Below are 23,896 nucleotides of genomic sequence, written 5' to 3'. Positions count from 1 at the left end.
TACAAAATTAAAACTCAATATCAAAGCAGGCAATGCATGTGTGGCTATGCCTCACAAAATAGGTCGGATTATTGAGGGGAGCCCTGCTGACCGCTGTGGCAAGCTGAAAGTAGGAGACCGGATCTTGGCAGTAAATGGATGTTCCATCACCAACAAATCCCATTCAGACATTGTGAACCTAATCAAGGAAGCAGGAAACACAGTTACCCTCCGCATCATTCCTGGGGATGGTAAAGTATACCTATTATCTCTCTCTCTCTCTCGCTGTCTCTGTTTTTTCCTTTTCTCTGTCTCTCTCTCTCTCTCTCTTTCATTAGTGTTCATGTAATTGAATAGTGTTAATTTAGTGGCAGCTTTATTCATCCCTAACTAAATATACCCAATAAATAAATGTGAGCCATTGTTACTAACCCATACCTCACCCTCTTATGTAATTAATCCTCTAGCCCTGTGACCCTGTCTTGCTACAGATACAAAAGTTTCAGAAAAATCTCCACCCCTTCCCCAACTTATTTAGTTTTTGATGTCCTTGTCTTCAAAACCATAAAATAGTTTTAATACAGGTGGTACAGATCCCCTGATATGTATAATATACACTGTATAATGTGGTGACATGACAAAACCTGCATGGTGGCAATTCAGAGCCAATACTATGGTTTTTTAGAATAAGCAAATACATCAAAGTTTTTTATTTAATGGGAGAATCTAAGAGTTTGTGTCTACTGGATTTGTCCCTAATTTTTGGATGTGAATGAAAAAAGAATGAAATCTCTATAATTTTGATAGATTGTATCTGCATTAAACTAGGCCTATCATATCATTGTTTGTTTGTTTGATTAGTTAAATTCAAATCTTTGGTTCTTTTATATAAGTGGTGATTCTGCCAGGGAACATTGGCATTGTCTGCAGTGGGTGCAAGTAGCATTCAGTAGAGGTCAGATATGCTTCAAAACATCCTGGGGAACACAAAGCAGCCATCACAATAAAAAGTTACCCAGCACAAAATACAAATATCCATTGTATTACTCATGTTTAATAAAAATTAAGTTGAGGCTGGGTGTGGTTGCTCACGCCTATAATCCCAGCACTTTGGGAGGCGAAGATGGGCAGATTGCCTGAGTTCAGGAGTTCGAGATCAGCCTGAACAACATGGTGAAACCCTGTCTCTACTAAAAATACAAAAATTAGCCAAATGTGGTGGTGCGTGCCTATAGTCCCAGCTACTTGGTAGGCTGAGGCAGGAGAATCGCCTGAGCCCAGGGTGTGGAGGTTGCAGTAAGCAGAGATCACACCACTGCACTCCAGCCTGGGCAACAGAGCGAGACTCGTCTCAAAAAAAAAAAATTTTTTTAAGTTGATACACTAATGTCAGGAAGTATAGCTCCTTTAGAGAATTAGGTCCTGAATATTCACTTTATTCTAAGCTGACTTTGCCCTTGGGAGGAAAGTGATACTTTTCTCAAGATGTTTAAGTGTCTTTTCGGTCTTGCTATATATTTTATAAAATATATATTCTAAAAGTCAGTGAGTATTTCTCAAGGAAAAAATTTGATTTATAAAGATAGTGTGATAAAAACTCTATGCCATATATCTATAAATAAGAAAATTAGAGGTTTCATCTGAAAGTTATTTACCAAATGAGTATTTTTATATACTAATTGCTAGAAAGTGAACCTTATAGTTACAGATTTGAGAAGTATAGCCGGTGCCTTACAGAAAAGGTAAATGCAAAACCAAACAGTAAATATTTGAAAACTGTTGATTGCAAGAACAGAGAACTTTCTCTGCACCAAAAATATCCCACACTAAATGTGGAGGAAAAAATTGACTTCTTGAATGATGGTCTACTTCACGCTCCTTCAAATGCATGGTTACTAATTTGCCATCTGGTCTGGAGTTCATTCTACCAATTCACCACTCTGGAAAGCTATTACAATTTAGGAAAGTGGTCACAAGATGATAGAACATAGGTTCCTAATGGGAAGGATGAAAGAAGCCAGAAAATACAGTGAGAAGTGATTGAGAGAGCCAGATGCAGTCCAGACATCCCTCCTTTCATTGGGCTTCACTTTATTGCGCTTTGCAGGTACTGTATTTTGTACAAACTGAAGGTTTGTGGCCACCCTGCTTTGAGTAAGTCTGTTGGTGTCATTTTTTCAACAGCAGATGATCACTTTGTGCCTCTGTGTCACATTTTGGTAATTCTCACAATATTTCGAGCTATATCTGCTGTGATGACCTGCAATCAGTGATCTTTGATGTTGATATTATAGTTGTTTGGGGGTGCCACAGACCATACCCACATAAGATGACCAACAATTAATAAACATGTGTGTTCTGACTGCTCCACTGACTGACTATTCCCCATCTCTGTTCCTTTCCTTGGGCCTACCTTTTCTAAGATAGAGCAATATTGAAATTAAGGCAATAAATAACCTTACAGTGGCCTGTAACTCTCTTCATGTGAAAGAAAAAGTCACACATCTCTCACTTTAAATCAAATGCTAGAAATAATTAAGCATAGTGAGGAAGCCATGTAAAAAGCTGAGATAGGCCAAAAGCTAGATCCCTCATGCTAAACATTTAACCAAGTTGTGAATGCAAAGGAAAATTTCTTAAAGGAAATTACAAGTTCCACTCCACAGAACACATGAATTTTAAGAAACCAAAACAACTTTATTGCTGATATGGAGAAAGTCTGAGTGATTTGGATAGAAAATCAAACCAGCCACAACATTCCCTTAAGCCAGAGTCCAATCCAGAGCAAGTTCCTAACTCCTCAATTCAGTAAAGGCTGAGAAAGGGGAAGAAAGCTGGAGAAGATAGTTCAAAGCTAGCGGAGGTTGGTTCATGAGATTTAAAAAAATAAACCATCTCTACAACATAAAAGTAGAAGGGAAGCAGCAAGTGCAAATGTAAAAGCTGCAGTAAGTTTTCCAGAGAATTTAGTTATTAAGATCATGGACGAAGGTGGCTATACAAAACAACAGATTTTCAGTGTAGAAAAACAGTCTTCTAGGGAAAGAAGATGTCATTTAAGACTTCCCTAGCTAGAGAAGAGATATCAGTGCCTAGTTTCAAAGCTTCAAAGGACAGGCTGACTCTCTTGTTAGGGGCTAATGCAGCTGATGACCTTAAGTTGAAGCCAGTGCTCATTTGACTATTCTGAAAATCCTAGAACCTTTCAGAATGATGCTAAATGTACTCTACCTGTGCTCTAACAATGGAACAACAAAGCCTGGATGACAGCACGTCTGTTGTGCTGTGGTTTATTAAATATTTTAAGCCCACTGTTGAGACCTACTACTTAGGAAAAGGAATTTCTTTCAAAATATTACTGCTCACTGACAATACACCTGATCGTCCAAGAGTTCTAATGGAAATGTACAAGGAGATGAATGTTGTTCTCATGCCTGTTAACACAACATCCATTCTGAAGCTCATGGATCAAGGAGTCATTTTGACTTTTAAGTCTTACCATTTAAGAAATACATTTTGTAAGGCTGTACCTGCCATGGATACTGATGGCTCTAATGGATTTGGGCAAAGTAAATTGAAATTCTTCTGGAAAAGATTTACCCTTCTAGATTCCATTAAGAACATTATGATTCATGAGAGGAGGTTAAGATATTGATGTTAACAGGACTTTAGAAGAGTTGATTCCAACCTTCATGGATGACTTTGAGGGGTTTGAGACTTCAGTGGAGGAAGGAGCTGCAGAAGTTCCTTATGGTGGAAATAGCTAGAGAAGTATCATTGGAAGTGGAACCTGAAAATGTGACTGAATTGCTGTAATCTCATGATAAAACTTGAACAGATGAGGAGTTGCTTCTTATGGATGAATAAGAAAATGGTTTCTTGAGATACAATCTACTGGTAAAGATGTTGTGAACATTATTGAAATGACAAAGAATTTCAAATATTACATCAATTTAGTTAATAAAGCAGTGGCAAAGTCTGAGAGGATTGATTCCAATGTAAAAAAAAAAATTTCTCCTGAGGCTAAAATGCTATCAAACAGCATCACACTGCAGAGAAATCTTTCGTTAAAAGAAAAGCCCTGTTATGTGGCAAATTTCATTATTGTCTTATTTTAAGAGGTTGCCACTCAACCTTCAGCAGCCACCGCCATGATCAGTCAGCAGGCATCAACATCAAGGCAAGACCCTCTCTCAGCAATAAAAGATTACAACTCACTGAAGGCTCAGATGATCATTATTAGCATTTTCTTTAAATAATTTTAAAATTAAGATATGTAATTAAACATAATGCTGTTGCACACTTAATAGACCACAGTATAGTGTAAACACAAATTTTATATGCACTGGGAAACCAAACAATTTGCATGACTCACTTTACTGGAATACTTGCTTTTTTATTGCCATGGTCTGGAACTGAACCCATGATATATCAGGGTTATGCTTTGTGTATAAATTTAGACACATTTATCTACATGCCATGGAAAGATTTCAAACAGACTAACCCAAAAGAACAGGACACAGGGATTGACTTGCTGGGTTTATAATTGGTCAATCTTAACATGAGAATGAGGACATCCAAAAAAGGAAAGAAAGTACTCCCTGAGCAAAGAGCTTAGAAAAAGAATTTGAAGTCAGTAAAGACATACCTACTCAGAAGCAACTTATTCTACAGTGTAGATTGTAGATGTTGACTTAACTTAATAAAATACACAGCTGGGTGCACATACCTGTAATCCCATCATTTTGGGAGGCTGAGGCAGGAGGATCACTTGAGCTCAGGAGTTCCAGACCAGCCTAGACAACATAGCGAGACCTTGTCTCTACTAAAAATTCAAAACACTTAGCTAAGAGAGGTGGCATTCACCTGTAGTCCAACTATTTGGGGCAGGGAACAGGAATTGCTGAGGCAGAAGGATGGTTGGAGCCCAAGAGGTTGAGGTCGAGGCTTCAGTGAGCCCTGATGATGCCACTGCACCCAGCCTGGATGACAGAGTGAGACCCTGTCTCAAAACAAACAAAATAAAACAAAATACCCTGGAAAAAACTTTTTTTAAGCCTGAACACCAAAAATTATCATGCAGGATGGATTATCCAGTAACAGTAGGCATTATAAAGGCAATTTTAAAATTTAAATACTCAGGAAATATACAAGTCACATAGACATTGTGTGCTACCCTGGTTAGAAAAAAGTAAACATAAAACTGATACAAGATAGGTAAGGATTTTGTTGTTGTTGTTGTTTTATTTTGTTTTTGAGATGGAGTCTTGCTCTGTTGCCAAGGCTGGAGTGCAGTAGTGCAATCTTGGCTCACTGCAACCTTTGCCTCCTGGGTTGCAGTTCAAGCAATTCTACCTCAGCCTCCCAAGTAGCTGGGATTACAGGCACTAGCCACCATGCCCAGCTAATTTTTGTACTTTTTAGTAGAGATTGGGTTTCACCATGGCCAGTCTGGTCTTGAACTCCTGACCTCATGATCTGCCTGCCTCAACCCCTCAAAGTGCTTGTATTACAGGTGTGAGCCACTGTGCCCAGCTGAGGATTGATATTTTTTAAGACAGCACATGTTCTACTGAGCATGTGATTTCATCCAAGATGTTTCAGAAATTTGGTTGCTGTGATTATAAACCTCTTCTCTAGTTACTTTGTAAGTGCCAGAAGCCAGGTAAAGGGAATCAAGTCTGGCAGAGGGCAAGTATGTGATGTTCATATTTTAAATGGGGCTGAGAAACAACATCTTGGAAATTAGAGGTGAACCAGATTAGAGGGAGCTAGAATTATCAAAAGATCTGGGAGATCCAGGAGGATTCTGCAAACCCCTAGAAGACAGTGACCATTACAGTTGAGTGAAGAGAAAATCATGCTGGATCTACTTCCTTTCTGTGGAAGTGTGTTGGACATAGCTGATTCCAAGGTAAAATGGAGGTGCCAATGCCACAGGTCTTCTTCAGATCTTTTACTCTAATATTTACTTCATTAGGTGGTCCAAAGACCATTTGTTTCATGATATCTCAAAGGACTGAAGGTCTTCACTCAGAGTGGTTTCTAAGCTCTCAGAAATCCATCCCCTGGGTCGAGCATGGTAGCTCACGTCTGTAATCCCAGCACTTGAAGCCAAGGTGGGTGGATTGCCTAAGCTCAGGAGTTTGAGACCAGCCCAGGCAACATGGTGAAATCCTGTCTCTACTAAAATACAAAAAAATTAGCCAAGCATACTAGCGCATGCCTGTAGTCCCAGCTACTCAGGAGGCTGAGTCACAAGAATTGCTTGAAACCAGGAGGCCAGGATTGCAGGGAGTCAAGATCATACCACTGACCTCTCCAGAGGAAAAAAAAGAATTCGTCAGGTCTGGGACCCTTCTTGAAACCCTACGAGGCCCTTTGAAAAGATGCTCTGTCATTTGTGCAGTGCATGGGTCTACTCTGAGTCCATTTCCATGTCTAGTTCATGCCACCTAATTCTTTGTTCTTGTCATTGGTCACCTCATTCTTTCTCCAGTTTCACTAAGCTCAGTCTTCAGTTTCCCTCACTCTGCTTCCCACATTTCTCTCTGACTTTTCCAACAAAAACTCCAAAATGTGATTCCCCTTTCCTTGGCATTATTGTATGCTAGAAGGTCTGGCAGGTGTGTTTTCACAGATCCTGGTCAGGCCAAGGTTGGGGGAGTCCTTATCTTTCTCTGCCTTGATTCTCTTTGGGAACAGGATGGACATTTCGGGAGAGCAGAACCTTCTCTCCTGTGAGATATGGGTAAGGGATGAATAAATATACAATGGCAGCATAGAAGGGCCCAGAGAATAGCTTAACATACTGAATCTGAACTTGAAATCTAAGAAGTGCAAGGACATTTGCATTGTATGGAGATGCCCCATGGAGTGGGAGAAAGACTTTAATCAGACAGGGACAGAAGATCACTGAGCCAGGTAACATGGAACCATGAGATTGAATGAAAACATAATGAAAATCTTTAGGAGCTTAAAAATACATTATTTTGATGATGGTCCTAAATTTGCACTTCAGATACTTTGATTCAAAGTGTTTGCTTATATAGGAGGTAGAACTTGGCAACATATAGATATTGCTATTTTCTTGGCAAAGGCATTAGAATAGTAAAAAATATCCCCAAACTTTTCGAATATTCATGGGATCCAAATTTTCCTGTGTTGCTCTTAGATATTTATTACGTATGTGTTCATTAAAATATTTACGACAGGAATAATTGTATCATACCTGTGTTGATTTGCTTGGCTTTCAACGTGGATTTCATAAGGGGAGGCTAAGGATGTTAACATGGGAACCAGGTTAGAATTATAATCACTTGTCACAGATAGGTAGATTGAAGCCCAAGAAGGAAGCTCCTGTTGGAAGAATAAGTGCTGAGATCTGGAACAGTCCCTGGACAGGGCTATGAGATCTAGGATTTGCTTCTTTTGATATATGACTGCTATGGAAAGTGTAGTATCCCCATTGTCACTCCTCTGGGACAGCTAAAGTAGGTATAAACACTGTTTAATAAATGATATCAGATACTTTCTGGAATTTGTCTTAAACGTACCCAATCTGTCCGTGTGCCTTACAGTTTTAAAAGTCAATACATTGACAGCTCTTTCTGATACTGTTGCTGGAGGGCACGGAGACTCATACTCTTGTTTCAGGCCCTTCTTTTATGTTTTTTTTCTACTGTAAGGGACTAGTTTTGCTTTGGGATAAAGCTGTAACTTTTTTATAATGGGCTCATCTCTCTATTTTAAATAGCTAGAGAGCATTTCAGCAAATACAATCCTGGTATAATTCCAAATGAAGACTTAAAAGTTCATTAAAACAAGTATAACTTTGTTGATAGGATAAAAACATCCCAGAAATCTAAGGTACACACAAAAATTATTTTGATGCAGCTATGAAGATGGCTCATGAAATCTAGCCATCAAAGCGCATGGTATTTCGTATTTTAATTCATCTATGATACTGCTTGGTGAAGTTGGTATTTATGCAGTAAAATAAAATTATTTCTTATTTGAAAGGAATATACCAATTAGATATGATTTTCTTGATACCAACACATAATTCCCATGTAAATAGAAGACTAAAAGTTCACTGTCAGGCAGGTCCTGGGTTTAATTCCCAGTATCACCTGCTGCTGGAGTGACCTCAGGCATATTACCTACATTTTCTACACCCCAGTGTCTTCATTTGTAAACTGGGGCCATAATTGCACTTACTTTATTGAGTGGTAAGAATCAAATGAAGGAATATATGTGTTAATAGACTTAGCACAGTGCTTGGCACATTGTAAATGATCATTAAATGGTGATGATTCATAGATTAAGAAAAACAACAAAAGGAGGAAAATTCAGCAAACTCAAAACAACATTTGCATGTTAAATGTTAATTTTAACATGCTTAAAATTAAGCTTCAACCCAAAAAGAGTTTCACAGAAATACAAATGAAAAAAATAGCAAATAAAAGATAGGAATAAAAATAATAAAGGAATTCTGTGTATTGAATGGCTATCTCATCAAATCATGAAAGCAGCAGAAAGACAAAAATAGTTTGAGAATGGAATCTGATCTGCCTAGAAAGCTCTGGCTACCAACAACACACAAGAACTCTAACGAGGAACCTCTGCAATTCAGTAATTCTAATCACTTTGATTACCAAGAAACATTCTTTTTAGCATCCTGATTATGATTTCCCCATGGCCTGAACAACCCGGTGATTTCTGAGAGTCTCTATAAAATTAATTGCAATGAGCAAAGTGAAGTTTGCTAAAAGACCAATACATGTGTTTATGAAAGTTCTGGAGAGTCACAGCAATGGGATATATAGCTTGTTTGTCCTATTTAGTGACACAGTGAGCGTACTTTATGAAATGTCACTGATTCATCACCTTGGTTCTGCTGGTTAATTTGCCTCAAATGGGAGTCATATGAAGGAGCTAGTATTCCTCCAAAAGCTCTGAAAATAATTTTGTTATAACAGCAGTCATTAAAATATACCAACAATATGCTTTTAATATTATGATGACAATAAGAAATACATGGTACCAAAAATATGCTAATCACTTCTGAGCAGTTTTTGTGTACCAGGCACTATTCCAGACAATCTTCTTAGATCATCTTTGCTCCAGTTTCCTTAGATAATTCTGTTATTCCCCATGTGCAGACAAGGAAATGGAGGCACTGAGAATTTAAGTACCTTTGCTTAAGTCTCATCCAGGAAATTGCTGAGCCTAGACTGCAAAGCCAGATAATACAGCCTGACTCCAGAATTTGGCTGAGTCACCTTGTGCTAAACTGTCTCCCAATAAGCCTGAGAAATACCACCTGCCCAGCTTGGACAGTCACAGGCATATTGGTGTAGCAAAGGCTCAGAGGAGTCCATAGGAAACATTTGGTAAAACAGATTGTGGGAAATTTCGTCCCAAAACATGAATGGTAATCACATAACAATTCATTTGATTTAGTTATTTTCTTAGGCTTATGCCTTAGCTATAAGAATAATGGGCTTTTATGACTGCAGTATATTAACTCTTGAAATCATATTTCAACTTTCTCATTTTGCAGAGTTTAAATAACTTATACAAGGTCTCATAGTAATAAAATGTAGTAGCTGTAATAAATGTGTATTGAATCCTTACTGTATGTCAGGCACAGAGCTTAAACATTGCATTTATTTTTATCCATGAGAAGGGAATTATTGTCATCACCCCCTTTTGAGAGATGAGAAAAATAAGGTGTACAGTTAATGAGTAGGGGAAAAAAAGATGATTTGATCCCAGGTCTGAATCTCAAGCCCATGCTTTTAAACACTTTGTGTAATGAAAATAAAATAACAGGAAGGCAGACCAAAGTTGAGTAATATCCTTGGGAAATAGAAATGGAAGGTAGACCACAGGTAGTTGCGATTTGTGGGCTATATTCTGTTCCACGACTCTAGTGGAAAGAGATGTATTCCAGGTATCTCAGTTTGGAATAGTTAACATATTTCCCATAGACACCTTATTAAATCTGATGGGAAGTAAATCACATGTATTCAGCAAACATGAAAGTGCCTACTGTAAGCCATAGGTCTCCTGGAAACTTCTAGACTTAGTGATGCACTGAATTAAATGGGCATGCACAGGTGAATCTTACAGTGGAACTTAACACCACATTTAGCATTTTCTTTATTAGAAAATGTATGCCAAGTTCCAGTCAACCTAAAACTAAACATTAAAAGTACAACTTGCTCATAGTTGGTTGCTGCTTGCCTTGATCTTAATGAAGAAATTATTACTAAATAATTTTATTAGCTATTACTAGAGGAATGGTTACATTTAATACATGCATGTTGGTGTGCAGTCTGTAGTTGCACTTAAGAGTGTTTTTGGATTCTAAATCTCTGAACTTCTAGAGATTAATGAAGTTGCTTGTGAATGTGATTAGTGGAGAAGAAGGCCAACTTGTATAGGGATTTAATAATATTCATTTCATGAAGGTGGCTTCATGATTTATATAACTTATATTTACAAACTCTGGCTCTGACTAATGCAAATTTTAAAATTGACTTTTCATGACACTAAACAAGATCTGTCAAGAGTTCCATATTTTCACTTGTACTTTAGTAAAAGCAACAGGAAAGAAAGTGTATATTATGTGTGCGTGTTTAACAAGATGTTAGTACACTTCTGATATTAATATTCACTTCAGGAAATCAAGCAGACTCACTAAATATTGCTGATAAATTGCAGGGAACGTTAGCAGAGATATTTATTATCAGCCTTTAAAGTTCTGGGAAATAATCTGCCTTGGTGCAGCACTTTGATGGGACTGCCGTTTTTCAGTGGCAGGGGAGGAGTGAGAAACACCTACCTGGGCTACGATTTTAGAGCAGTGTCTTCTTTGGCAAATCCTGTTTTATTTGTGGAGGTGTCTGTTTGGGAGGCGGGTCATGGGGACACACATTTTAAGATCAGAGATGATCTTAAAATGGTTTATTAAACTCCTAATTGTCTAGAAATTCAAGTCAGACTGTTTGAAATGGGGACAGAGAAGTTAGACTTGTTATTCAGATACAGGGCTTCTATATACCTCCTGGCTGGAGGATGTCTTCTCTGGGGCCTTCATTTCTTTATGCTCTGTCCCTCTTTGCAGAGTCCTCGAATGCAACCTTGCTGACCAATGCAGAGAAGATCGCCACCATCACCACCACACATACCCCTTCTCAGCAGGGGGCCCAGGAGACAAGGTCAGACATGGCTTTGGTTTCCTTTGTTAAAGGGGAAAAAAGTAACTCTCAGCATGATAGTTTCTGTCCTTGATTCTCTCAGTTTCCTAATGGGTTGCTCTTACATTTGTTTCTCTCTCACTTTGGCAGGAATACCACCAAACCAAAGCAGGAATCTCAGTTTGAGTTCAAAGCTCCCCAGGCAACACAGGTGAGCATCATTTCCCTTTTTTCTTTATGCTTTGCACATTTCCTTCCAACTTTCTGAAGCTATTTTTATGGGATATTTTTTGAAGCACCTTTAATTTAAAAGAAATATCCTTTTGTGAGGTGACACACCAAATATGGACTTATAGTTGATTGTCTAGGAAACAACATTTTATTTTACTACCTTAAAATATTCCTAGATAGCCTTTTCTAGGGGGGAAAAAAACAAAAAATGAAAAGCAGGAACTGTCACAAGGATCAGCAGTTAGAGAAAGCAAAGCAGCCAATATCTACTCATAGTATTCATTGACATGCTTCTGCCAGGAAAACGTCTTTTTGATCAGGTGTTTCTCAGGCTTGGGAATTTAAGGTGAGATCCACAGAGCAAAATACCTGTCCTTAGCATGGTGAGGGAGAGTGTGAAAATAACAGCAGGTGAAACAAATTTGAGGAACTTTGGGTGATGCAAAATTAAACAGATTCTCTTTTTTTATTGAGAGACAGGGGTCTCGCTATGCTATGTAGGCCAGACTGAAACTCCTGGATTCAAGCAGTCCTCCTGTCTCAGTCTTCTGAGTAGCTGGTAATACAAGTGCCCAGCTGGGTTCCTTCTTTACTGGTTGCCTGGGGGCTTTTGGTTGTCCCTTCATAATTTTCCTTGACCAAGATGTGGAGAGGTTCTGTTGATATCTTCATGATGGGCCCAGCCAGCATTATTGGACACAAGTCCAGGAGGCTGGGCATCCAGCAGTCAGGTGGCTGGTATCATGTAATAAGGAATTGCCCTGCCACAAATGCAAATCGCAGCCTCATTGATTAAATTTTAACCCACATGTTATATTAAATACACACATGCATATAGACATGTTCATAAATGTTTTCAAATTTTGTATCTCTGACTTCTGAGATTAATGAAGAATCCAGATGATTAATAAACAAGAGTCACCAAGAGGGGGATAGAGATGGTGCCTTTTTGCCAAATCAGCATAATAGAGAATGTTTGGGAAGAGCCGTATGGACATGGGTTCTCCTAGAATGATTGCATTTAATTTCTTTAAATAGGAGCAAGACTTTTACACTGTGGAACTGGAAAGAGGAGCCAAGGGATTTGGCTTTAGCCTTCGAGGGGGCCGAGAGTATAATATGGACCTCTACGTTCTGCGCTTAGCAGAGGATGGTCCTGCAGAGAGGTGTGGAAAGATGAGGGTGAGTGGGGAGAGGAGTCTGGGGTAGGTGCAAATAAACCATCTGCAGTGACTTCTTGTCATATATGGTTACAATGTTCATGTTCATAAGAATTACATTTTCTACAGCTTTCATGATTCTCTAAATGCATGACTCCTACTCTACCAAATATTTCTCCCTAAAGCATGATTAATTATAACTGCTAAAGTTAGGTGAACACTTTCAACTCTTTGGGGCTGAATAAGGGATTTAAATTACTTACAAACATGTTAAAGTAGATACTTTCCAGAGTCCACTTCTATAGTTCTTGTGGTCAATCTCATGGGGCAGGCACAGCACTTTGGCAGGAATGCTGGGGTACCCTGGGATGCTTAGAAAACAGGAAAACCATGTGACCCTATAGATTCTGGACAGTGAGGTCTACTTATCCTCTAGCTGTTTACCATTGGTCTTACATTGGCTCAGAGAGAGCAAGTCTGCTCTCTGCCTTAGCAAAAAGCCAGGTGTCTGCAGCATGACTATTCAGAGTTGCTCTGTAGTACTTAAAGCTACAAATTTTAAATACATAAATGCCAAAAGTCCACTCTCTTTTGCTAATATCTGTTACTGTAGATGAATGTGCTGTTCTCCTGGGCAGATTAGATGATTAAGAAAACATAAATCATCTACTCATAGACAGATAACATAGATTGGGACTTACCCATGGACAGCCATTTACAACAAATTAAAAGAAATCAAGACAGTCAGGCCAGTAAAGGAAAAAAGTGAATGCAGTTGGGCCTGAGCAGAAAAAGGGAAAAACTGATTAAGGGTGAGGATCATAACACTTGCTCTTAAGCCACCAGCTTGATGTTTAAGTTTCTTCAGAGTGAATTTTTTAACATTTTTGTAAAATTGAGAATGTAGAGCATGAATGTGTTTTAAGAAAATTAAACAGTGAAAAATGGTATGTAGTAAAATGCAGTGTCCAGGGTCAAACAGCATGCCAGTTTCTCTCATATCCTTTTCTTTTGTATGTGCATACACAAGAGAAGATACATGGTGGTACACATTTCTTTTGTTTGAATTTCAGACATAAGGAATTTATTTTCCCTTATCTTTTAATCACTTTAAAAAGTTTCTGATCAAATGAGATATTATTATCATGCTATTTTATATAATGGTGTATAGTTTACATGATAGGCTCACATGTATTACCTGATTTGATCCCAGCAGCTTGGTGGGCGTGGGTGGTGTTATCAGCCTCCTACAAGTAAGAAAGCAGACTCAAGGAAGTTAAAGTACTGTGAGCAAATCAGTTACCAAATGATAGGATTCAAATTAAGGCTATAGACTTGAAACCTCTGTTTAGAATATAAACTCTATTTGAGTGGGGATCTGCCCTGTCTTATTTATTCTTTTATTTCCAGTGCCTAGAATAGTGACTCAGAAAAAGTGAATGTTGCATTTAATGTATCAGTCAGGATTATGGTCTCATCTGAAGTCTCGCTTGGGGAAGGGTTGGTTTGTAAGCCCACTGACATGGTTGTTACCAGGATTCAGTGCCTTATAGGGCAATCCCTCATTTCATTATCTGGGACTCCAGAGCACAGCTCATAACATGTATCAGAGCAAACAAATGAGAGAAGGAAAGAGGGCGAGTAAGGCAGATGACAAAATAGTTTTATGACTGATAAACTGATATCATGTTTGCCATATTCTGTTTGTTAGAAGCAAGTCACTTGGTCCAGCTCACATTCAAAGGTTGGGGGAGATTGCACAGGTTGTGAATGCAAGCAGGCAGAGATCATGGGAGCCTTCCTAAAAGCTGTCTACCCCAAAACATGCCCTTACTGCTTCTTTTTCCGTTATCACGTAATTCGGCATACATGTAGTTTTCTAATATTCTTGTCTTTCCTTTTTTAGAATGTAATCTCCATGAAGGCAGAGATTTCTGTTAGTTTTTGTCACTGCCACATCCAAAGCAATAGATGTTCTGCCACATGCTTAATAAACATTCAGCAAATCCGTACATGAATTTTAAATCTCACTTAGTTTTCTTTTGCTCTGGCAGATTGGTGATGAAATTTTAGAGATCAATGGTGAGACCACCAAAAACATGAAGCATTCTCGAGCTATAGAACTGATTAAGAATGGTGGCCGCAGAGTTCGTCTGTTTCTGAAGCGGGGAGATGGCTCAGTACCAGAATATGGTGGGTCAAACTATGAAAACATTCCTTCCTTCCCTGGCATGACTCCATGAATTTGTCTCCAGAACGGCAGCAGGAAAGTCTTTTTTGTTTCCCTTCTTCACCAGTGTCTTACCAGCCTCTCGCACCATGTGATTATTTGCCTCGCTTGTTCTGAAATCTCTACACATTTCATCCTTTTGCTTGCTTACATGGACTGGGGCATGGCCTAAGACAAGATCTTTATAGCCCCCTTTCTGATAATCAGAGAGAACATTTTGTCTAGTCCAACCAAGAGCGAAGGAATGTTTGTTTGAACTGTGCCAAACTGTTCCTCAGATCCAGTTGTTAGCACAAAATGACTATATACTCCTTTTAAGAAGCAGGAAAGCAGGTTTCCTGAGTGATATGTTGAGGCACAATTATTTTTTCCTTTTTGGTTACTTGGTGTCTTTATCTAAGAGGCATGAAATTTTGAGAGATTTGGGGGCTTTGCTTACCTCTGTTATGCTTTGTATAAAACACTTCTCCATCCCCCCAACGGGTCTCTTACCCCAAATCAGACCATCTGAGCCCACTACCAACAAACAAACAAAAACTGTTAATATATTAGCCATAATGTTTTTAAATGATAAAGGATGAAACAGATTCCCAGTGCTCATCATGAGGGAAACATGTGACTATACCTTTCCTATGAGGAAAGCCAGGTTATACATAAAGTTCCTTTGTCATATCTTTAGACTTGATTTGAGTAGACAGCAACGATCTTTACATAGCTTAGTGTTCTGATGGCAAAATATTGTATATGATAATTATGTCCTATTTATTTGAGATTTGTGTTTAAAATTAAAAAAAAAAAAAAAAAAAAAAGCTATGCCCTAGATGTAGGGCTTTTTTTCCCAACCAAAGGTCTACAAAAGTTTCTATAGAAACTGTGATTGAATAGTCCCCATATACGTTGGTCCCCTTTATTAGGGATTTATCTATTATCACTCTCTTTTCTGAAAGTCATTCTGCACAATTCCCAGTTGCATTTTGGACTTGATGAGATGTTTAATTCAGATGCAGCTCAAGGAGAAGGATAGCTCCTTGGAGGGGCAGCCTTCCCAGGTGTTGGACATTTGTACAGGTGCAAAATACGAGGGGTCCGAGGTATAGGGGGAGGGTGGGTATCAGATGAGGCCCCTATAGACAAGGCCAACCACAGGGGCAGCATTTTGACAACATTTAGATGCCGTGGCTGTGCACTGTACTAAACTGACCGTTAGGTGTATTGATACCACTGAAACTGTGTAACATTGTCTCCCTTTTCTGTCTTCCCTATGCTTCTGTTGGATGTGATATTTCATTTGAGAGTCATCGTCAGTAACCTGTGTACCTTCTCAAAACCTCTGTCTGTTGCACTGAGGATGAAAATCCAACACTAACAAATGTTCTTTGGGCTAAAAATAAAGATCATTTAAATACACGGTTTTCCAAGGGTTGAACCTGCCAGGGTTGTGCTACTATAATGTCTCCATGCGTCATTTGGACTAAATCTCTCTAATTCCATTGATTAGAATCACAAATGGGTTATAATATGTTAAGTTCCAATATTTTTCTGACTTGATTGGAACCTGCTTCTCTGTGAGGCTATTTTTGTAATGAGTTTTTTGTACTTAATTTAAACTGCCGCGGTCTTTGGCGGGGGAGGGAAGGGATTTTGTTCTTTTGTTGTTTATTGTTAATGCTCTCCTATGCCAGCCTGTCATTGTTCCAGTTGTTTGAAAAAAAAAAAAAAAACAAAAAACAAAACAAAGAAAACAAAGAAAAAAAAGGATGCATTCATTGTCCGGGTTCTCGAGTCACCTGATGGCTGTCTAAAAATGTCACTGTTCTGATTGCGGTCTCTGCAGCCTTATTTGAGTGTTGCCTTAGACTGTCTGACTGGACAAATAAACTCTCTTTGCCCTATGTTAACAAATGCAGATTTTTTTTTCTTTCCTCTGTGTTATAGGGAATCTAAATGTTCAACTTTTTCTCTTTCTCTCTTTCTCTTTCTCTGTGACTGTTCTTGGTGCTGGGCCCTCCCTTCCACAGCGATGATACCTCCTAATATCGCTGCATGTATGAGAAATGAAAAGCTCGGGGAGGCTTGCTTCTACCTTATGGGCCATAATCAAACTACGGTTTGTAGCTCAATCAATACTAGGTGTTTCTGTGCTGTGGCCTAATTTCCTCATTGCTTCTGCTTAGCTCTGTTTTGATATGTTTGGCAATTCATTCTGAGCACCCTGCGTTCTTTGAATTGTAAGTACACTGCTGACCCTGTTGAAGTGTTGCCCCCTCTTGTCTTAAAAGTAAGCATAAGAATCCATTGGTGATCCAAGTACCTTCCTGTATTCAAATCTTCAAATGATCTCTGTTAAAAAACCTGTTTTTTGTTCATTCTTGTAGCCAACCCATCATTTAGAAAGAATGAACCTTGTATCATGGAGCCCTATATCACAGGGCTTTGCTAGATGGGAAGGTGAGATTTCCTGCTTGGTCAGGTATCTCTTTGCAAACTATAGTCCATGGGTCCAATCCTGTCCATAGCCTGTTTTTGCAAGTAAAGTTTTAATGGCACATAGCCACACCCATTATTTTTGTGTTGCCTGTGTTTTTATGCCACAGTGGCAGAGTTGAATAGCTGTAATAGAGATGGTATGGCCCAAAACACCCAAATTATTTACTGTTGCCCTTTAGAAAAAGTTGGCTGACCCCTGCTTTTGGCTTTTCTCTTGCTTTTGTTAAAAGCCCACTCTAGGTTTTGGGAAGTTGTTCATGAAACAGATTAATTGCTAAATACTGACCTTGTTGCCTCATGAAAGATCCTTCAAGAGCCCCACTGAGCCCTTAGTCTCTGACTATCACATGAGTCTGCCCTCCACACTGCTGCACCTTGTTTCAGGCGCTTTGCTTGGAATACTGTCATGTGGATAACTTCTTGGGTTTAGTTGCAACAAAGCATCCCAGCCTTGAAAAGAGCTCTTCTCAATTCAGGACACTGCCTAAAACATTTGCACTGTCATTTTGAATAATGAATAATGATAAATAGGGGCCATTATGGGCTGCCCTGCTTTTAAATCTGTGGAAACCTTGATGTTATAGGAAGCATCCCAGTGACTCCAAGCTCTTACATGTCATTACGACTACATCCCATATCATAAAGAAAAAGTGCCTCTAAACTGAAAATTTTATCTGACTCCCATCCAATCTCAAATGTGTACCTAACAGCCTCTCTTCCCCTCCCATTTATCTACCAGAAAACACATTTTAAAAACAGTTCCTTATTTTTTAATGTACACAAAAGTAGAGAAAGTAGTTGAATAATACAAATAGAACAGTTTAATGGGCCCTTGCAAACTATCCCATTTGCCTGCTAACCTGGATTGTTTTTTTAAATAGAAGTAGACTTTTGCATAAGGTAAAATGCATAAATCCTGAGTATACAGTGCAGTAGATTTTTTACTTCTATGTGTGCCCATTAAATCTCCACCCAGATAAGATATAGATGATTCCCACCCTCCTCCAGAAAGCGTCTCAGGTGCCCCTCCAGATCAGTACCCTAAAATATTTAAAGCAAGTGTTCTTTAAAGCAAAGAATATTTTTTGGGGGGGTGGAAGAGGGAGGGGTGGACGCGGGGGAGAAGGGCTGGGAGGTGGGAAAGGAAGAACAAGGGATAGCTACAGAGAGGAAATGTTGATGCCTCTAGACAGACTATTTGGATTGTGCCTTTAAAAGACTCAAATTATGACTGATTTTTGTCTGTTCTATGCCTCGGGTATGCAGAACAGTCAGCCAGCTCGAAGCTGAAAGCCACAGTACTAGTTTTCAACCCTAACTACATGCAGTTGTCCTAAAATTAACAAGATTCAGTTGGCTTTGAGTCTGACTGCTTTAACAGTTGTTTGCTTGTTGTGACTAATGAAGTCTCGAATGTGGGTGGGAGCGGGGACAGGAGCCGAGGGACCTTCCTACCCAACTGTTGCTCTCTCTATTTTCCTGGCAGACCCCAGCAGCGACCGCCACGGCCCCGCCACCGGTCCACAAGGTGTTCCGGAAGTGAGGGCCGGGCCCAACCGCCGGCAGCATCCGTCATTGGAGTCCAGTTACCTACCCGATCTTCACAAATCATCACCACATGGGGAAAAGCGGGAACACGCGAGGGATCCGAAAGGCAGCAGGGAGTATAGCAGACAACCCAATGAACACCACACCTGGAATGGGACTTCGAGGAAACCCGACAGCGGGGCATGCCGACCCAAGGACCGGGCGCCGGAGGGACTGAGGGACGCGCAGGCCGAGCGCGCGGCGGCCGCCAACGGCCCCAAGAGGCGGTCCCCGGAGAAGCGGAGGGAGGGCACCCGCAGCGCCGACAACACTTTGGAGAGGAGGGAGAAGCACGACAAGAGACGAGAGGTCTCTCCCGAGCGGAGGCGAGAGCGGTCACCCACCCGCAGGAGAGACGGCTCGCCCAGCCGGCGGAGACGGTCTCTGGAGAGACTCCTGGAGCAGAGGAGGTCCCCCGAGCGCAGGAGAGGAGGCTCGCCCGAGCGCAGGGCCAAGTCTACCGACCGGAGGCGCGCGCGCTCCCCTGAGCGCAGGAGAGAGCGGTCCCTGGACAAAAGGAACAGAGAGGACAGAGCCAGCCACCGAGAAAGGGAAGAGGTGAATCTGAAACAGGATGCTGGCAGAAGTTCCAGACATCCCCCGGAGCAGAGAAGGCGACCTTACAAAGAATGTAGCACCGACCTCAGTATCTGAGACGCTGAGTCACATTCCAACCTTTACCGTGTCAAAGGTTCTAAGAGGAAGGTCACAAACCTGAAATTATTTAGTTTCTTATCTAATGAAGCATCTGACACCTGATGATCCTATGAATAACAACAAACATTTTATGCATTTGAAATCTTATAAGAAAAAAATATATGAAAAGTATTGTGCCTGATGTATCATATTAAAGAAAGTATTTTTAAATGCATACTTTTTTGGAAATTATTTGCCAAATGCTGGCCCAAAGGGATATAAATTTTGTTGCTACGTAACCTGTAGAATCGTCAAGAATCGTTCCCATTTTTGGGCAATCTTTTTCTCTCCTGGTTAAATGGGGCTGTTGATCATTTTCTCTAAGTAAGGGAATTTATTGATTAAGTTTAATTAATTTGATATGGAGTGTTATGTAGTGATGTAGTGCTATACTGTAGTCAGGAGTTTTTCTTAAAAGCAGAGAGCAAAAAGGCAAAGTTTTATTTGTAAAAGCTGAGGACCCTTTGGGATGGATTAAGTTTGCTGATGATCCTAAAATTAAGCAAACTGTATGACAAGACTACTATTGCAAATGAAGGATATTTATAGCTGAACTGTGCAGCACAAAGTTTTATATTGTGAGTTATAGTTGGTTCAGAAAACAGTTTGTACTCTCCCTGGCCCAGGAAGGCACAGAGACAAAAATGTCGGCTACCTTTACCTAATACAGCCCAAGCACAGTCAGGTTCATGATCATCTCCAATATCTAATAAAGTCTCATTTAAGGCAATGCCATCACAGCTTTGCTCAGTTACTGCAAGAAACAGACAACAAGCATCTTCCATGTTGTCTCATTGGAAGCTGAATAGTAGATGGAATGGGGACAGCATGCCTGGTGTGAGGATAAGATCTCCAATTTGGAAAGCATGGCCCCCGTTTTTAGTATAAGCCCATGGTTGCCCTTTGCCAAATTGGGGAAGAGGGAATGAGCCTTGGTGGAAGGAACCTCTCTGTTGATATCTAAAGAATTGAGGGCTGTGGATATTCATTCTTAGAAATGCCAATTTCTCCTTGAAACCATAGTCCAAGTCTCTAGGTTGGTGGAAGGAAAAGAAAGGAAGTGGTCCCAGTGGTTCTAGATCTGGTTGGGAAACTTCTGCCTCATGACTCTGTCCTTTGAGTCTTTGGACAGCAGCACAAAACATAATGATTTTTCTTTTTGAACAGACCCATTCTTTTTGATGCCACAGGAGTTGTGGTTGGGTCGGCCATAGCCCCGGGATGTGGTTTAAGTGGATTACTGCCTAGCTGAGCCAAAATGTTTGCTTGTACCTGTTGGACCACTACAGCAAACCTGCTTACAGTGCATTGTGTATTTCTGTAGTACTTTTGCATTTTCCATACAGACAGAAAACTTTGCAAGTCAATCACTGTTGTTCCCATGGTACTGTAAGAAAAAAAAGGAAAAAGAAAAAAAAAAGGAAAACCAGCCAATCATTGCGTGTACAGAGCTAAAAATTGTAATTAATAGAGCCTGTTGGGAAAAAAAAAGAAAACAACTGTTGCCTTTTTTTCTTGTATAAAAGAGAATTTATGACAAAAATTTAGCTGTGAGGAATGTGATATGTGTTTATATTTCTGAATATGGAACAAATTGATTCATGGGGATATATTTTAATGTAAACTAAATCAGGTATGTAAAGTTGTTTTAAAATGGGAGACTATATAAGCAATTCTCTAAAGCTTTAGTTGGTTTGAATTATCATCATTTCCTCCATGGTGAGCCTGCTTGTGAATTATTAAGCACTTGTTTGCATTCTCTGTTTTTCACTCATTTATTTCTTGCAGTGTGCTATGGACTTAATGCTCTTTCTGTATTGATGAAAAGCAGTATGTGGGCCAATCTTTTTATAAAACACTATGCATATATAAATATTACATTGTTCATAGCTTTATTTGACTTATGGGTTTATACATAACATTAGAATGAGTAGCTATAGTTGTGTGGACATTTAAAAAGAAGTTCCTTTCCTGGAACAGACACAATACACATTCTATAGCTAAAAAGGAGGGAAAAGTCTGTGAATGCTATTTTTATTATTAAAGTTTTCCATACAAAGCATACATTGAGCTGTAGTAAGGCTGAGGAAGAGTACAACTGAATAATGATGTTCTTTTCCATCAAATTCCTGAGAGTCGACTTGGAGATTTTATTCCCAAGACTCTACTGCTAGGATTCTTCTCACTAGTTCTAACAAAATCTGTGATGTTAAATGACTTATACTCTCAATTGTGGTCCAGAGTTTTAAATAAATGAAATCAAGGTGGATTTGGGGAGTATATCCTGAAGTTAACATCTCGATGTCCTTCTTGTTGTAAGATGATATTTGACATTTTTAAATCTATGTGCTACCCACCTGGGCTTGTCTCAATCTGTGGACTTTTTGGTGTGGCAGTTTCACCTGAATTCCACACATCATATTTGTTTGGAAATATTGTACTGTATAGGGACTATGCATTAAGCAGAAAGAGTTTTCGTTGAACTACTGTAACCTTAAATTGGAAACTGATTCTTGTGAACCTACTTTCCTTAATCCCGCTCCTCTACTTAATGTAAATGTCTTGATGAGAGATGATGGATGAGTATTTTGTATGATGAAATCAAATGATTTAGGCATTTATCTCCCTCCATTACACAGTTGATGCCTGAAAGAATGTTGGGGGGGAGGACTCAACACCCTAATTGTATTTTTTAAGTTTCTTTTGTGAAAGATTTTTTAATGCATTTTTACTGTAAAAATACATGGAAATGTATGCATTCCACAACCACTATTGCTTCTGCATTGATATCTTCCTTGTCTCTATGTTGTCTCAAATGTATCAGGGTCAAGTAATCAACTGAGGGCCCCTGACTCCAACTTAACAAAATGCCATTGTGCTGAAAGAGCGGGACTCATGCTGTTGCAGTAGCATAGTGCCTTGCTACTCAAAGTGTGGTCTGTGGACCAGCTGCCTCATCATCACTGAGGAGCTTGTTAGAAATGCAGACTCTCAGTCCTATTCCAGACCTACTGAGTCAGAATGTGCATTTAATAAGATCCTCAGCTATGTCATATGCATATGAAAGTTTAACAGCACAGCATAGTATAGCCTAGCACCCTGGTAATAAACCCTGCCAAACTACGAGTTTCATCACTTATGGTGTGATTCTTGGGCACATTTCTTAACCTCCTCTGAAGCCTCCTTTTCGTCATCTACAAAGGGACATACTTCACAGAGCTAAAGAATAGATGTACATCTTTGGCAATCAGAAGAGTCCTCAGTAAATGACACAACCTTTTTGAGGAGAATTTCTGCATAGTAATGAGTACTCTACTCTTTTTGATGTCCTGGTTTATTTTCCAGTCAAAATGAAGAAAAAAAAATTTTTTTTTTGACACAGGGTCTCACTCTGTCTCCCAAGCTGGAGTGCAGTGGCACAATTGCAGCTCATTGTAGCCTCAACATCTCAGGTTCAACTGATCCTCCCTGCTCAACCTCCCAAGTAACTGGGACTACAGGTGTACACCACCATGCCCAAATAATTTTTGGTATTTTTATAAAGATGGGATTTTGCTCAGTTGCCCAGGCTGGTCACAAACTCCTGTGCTCAAGCAATCTGCCCAACTTAGCCTCCTAAAGTGCTGGGATTACAAGCATGAGCCACCATGCCTGTAAGAAAAATATTTTCTCACTGTATTAAAATAGGGAAGAAGGCCTTTAATTATAAATAGTATGGCACATACTACTTAACAAAATATTACACTTACCATTGCCAAGGAATCTGAAACAAAAATGCTGTGCTGTGAAAACAAAGTCATCTTGAAGTCTAACTTCAGGAGGTAGATACATATGTGGAATTAGACATATTCCCAAGTCACACTAGATACAAAAGTTAACCATTCTCAAGTACCAGACATGCATGTGGGTTGATCAGGTCGTTTTGAATAACTTCCAAGTCTCAACACAGTTTTCGGATTGTTCCTTTTTATGACTTAGTGTTTGGGGTTTTCCTCCAGAACCAAAGTTCCTGGGTGGTCAAAAAGCATTTTGTTGAATAGTAGGCCTTCCTGCAATCCATCTCCTTTGCTGTATTTTGCTTTATTTTGTCACCAAGATGGTAATATGGACTCTGCTCACTTCCCTGGTATTTCCTTTATTAAAGATGGCATCTCAAAGTGGTCCCTGGCTTAACCAATAGTTGAAGCTGTTTGTAAAGCCCTTATGTCATGCAGGTTCTTTACCTGCCATAATTAACCACACCACATGTGCTGAGACTCAATTATGCCGTCAGGATTTTTCCAGCTGGTGGGCAATCCAAGACCACCTTTGGTGGCCTG

The 23,896-nt window shown here is 39.6% G+C and overlaps 1 protein-coding gene across 28 annotated transcripts in view; it reads left to right on the top strand.

Annotated features, from left to right (window-relative positions):
* Nucleotides 1-22,347, top strand: part of MAGI1 (membrane associated guanylate kinase, WW and PDZ domain containing 1) — a 677,285-nt gene extending 654,938 nt beyond the window's left edge. For 13 of the 28 annotated variants that reach the window (XM_032289620.1, XM_032289621.1, XM_032289617.1 and 10 more), the window contains 6 exons: nt 27-230; nt 11,114-11,207; nt 11,337-11,397; nt 12,456-12,599; nt 14,632-14,770; nt 18,781-22,347. In XM_032289620.1, the coding sequence (XP_032145511.1) occupies nt 27-230; nt 11,114-11,207; nt 11,337-11,397; nt 12,456-12,599; nt 14,632-14,770; nt 18,781-19,535 (1,397 nt within the window). In that variant the 3' untranslated portion in view covers nt 19,536-22,347. Of the gene's footprint in view, nt 1-26; nt 231-11,113; nt 11,208-11,336; nt 11,398-12,455; nt 12,600-14,631; nt 16,706-16,825; nt 16,915-18,780 lie in introns of those variants that run through there. The other 15 variants (XM_032289628.1, XM_032289627.1, XM_032289626.1 and 12 more) reach the window with 11 other exon arrangements.
* The last annotated feature ends 1,549 nt before the right edge of the window (nt 22,348-23,896 follow it).

Source organism: Sapajus apella, unplaced genomic scaffold (assembly GCF_009761245.1).
Source record: "Sapajus apella isolate SASKATOON/1434 unplaced genomic scaffold, GSC_monkey_1.0 scaffold23, whole genome shotgun sequence".
Lineage (NCBI taxonomy): Eukaryota > Metazoa > Chordata > Mammalia > Primates > Cebidae > Sapajus > Sapajus apella.
The sequence above is the reverse complement of the archived record's forward strand: the minus strand, read 5'-3'. Positions and strand labels throughout refer to the sequence as shown.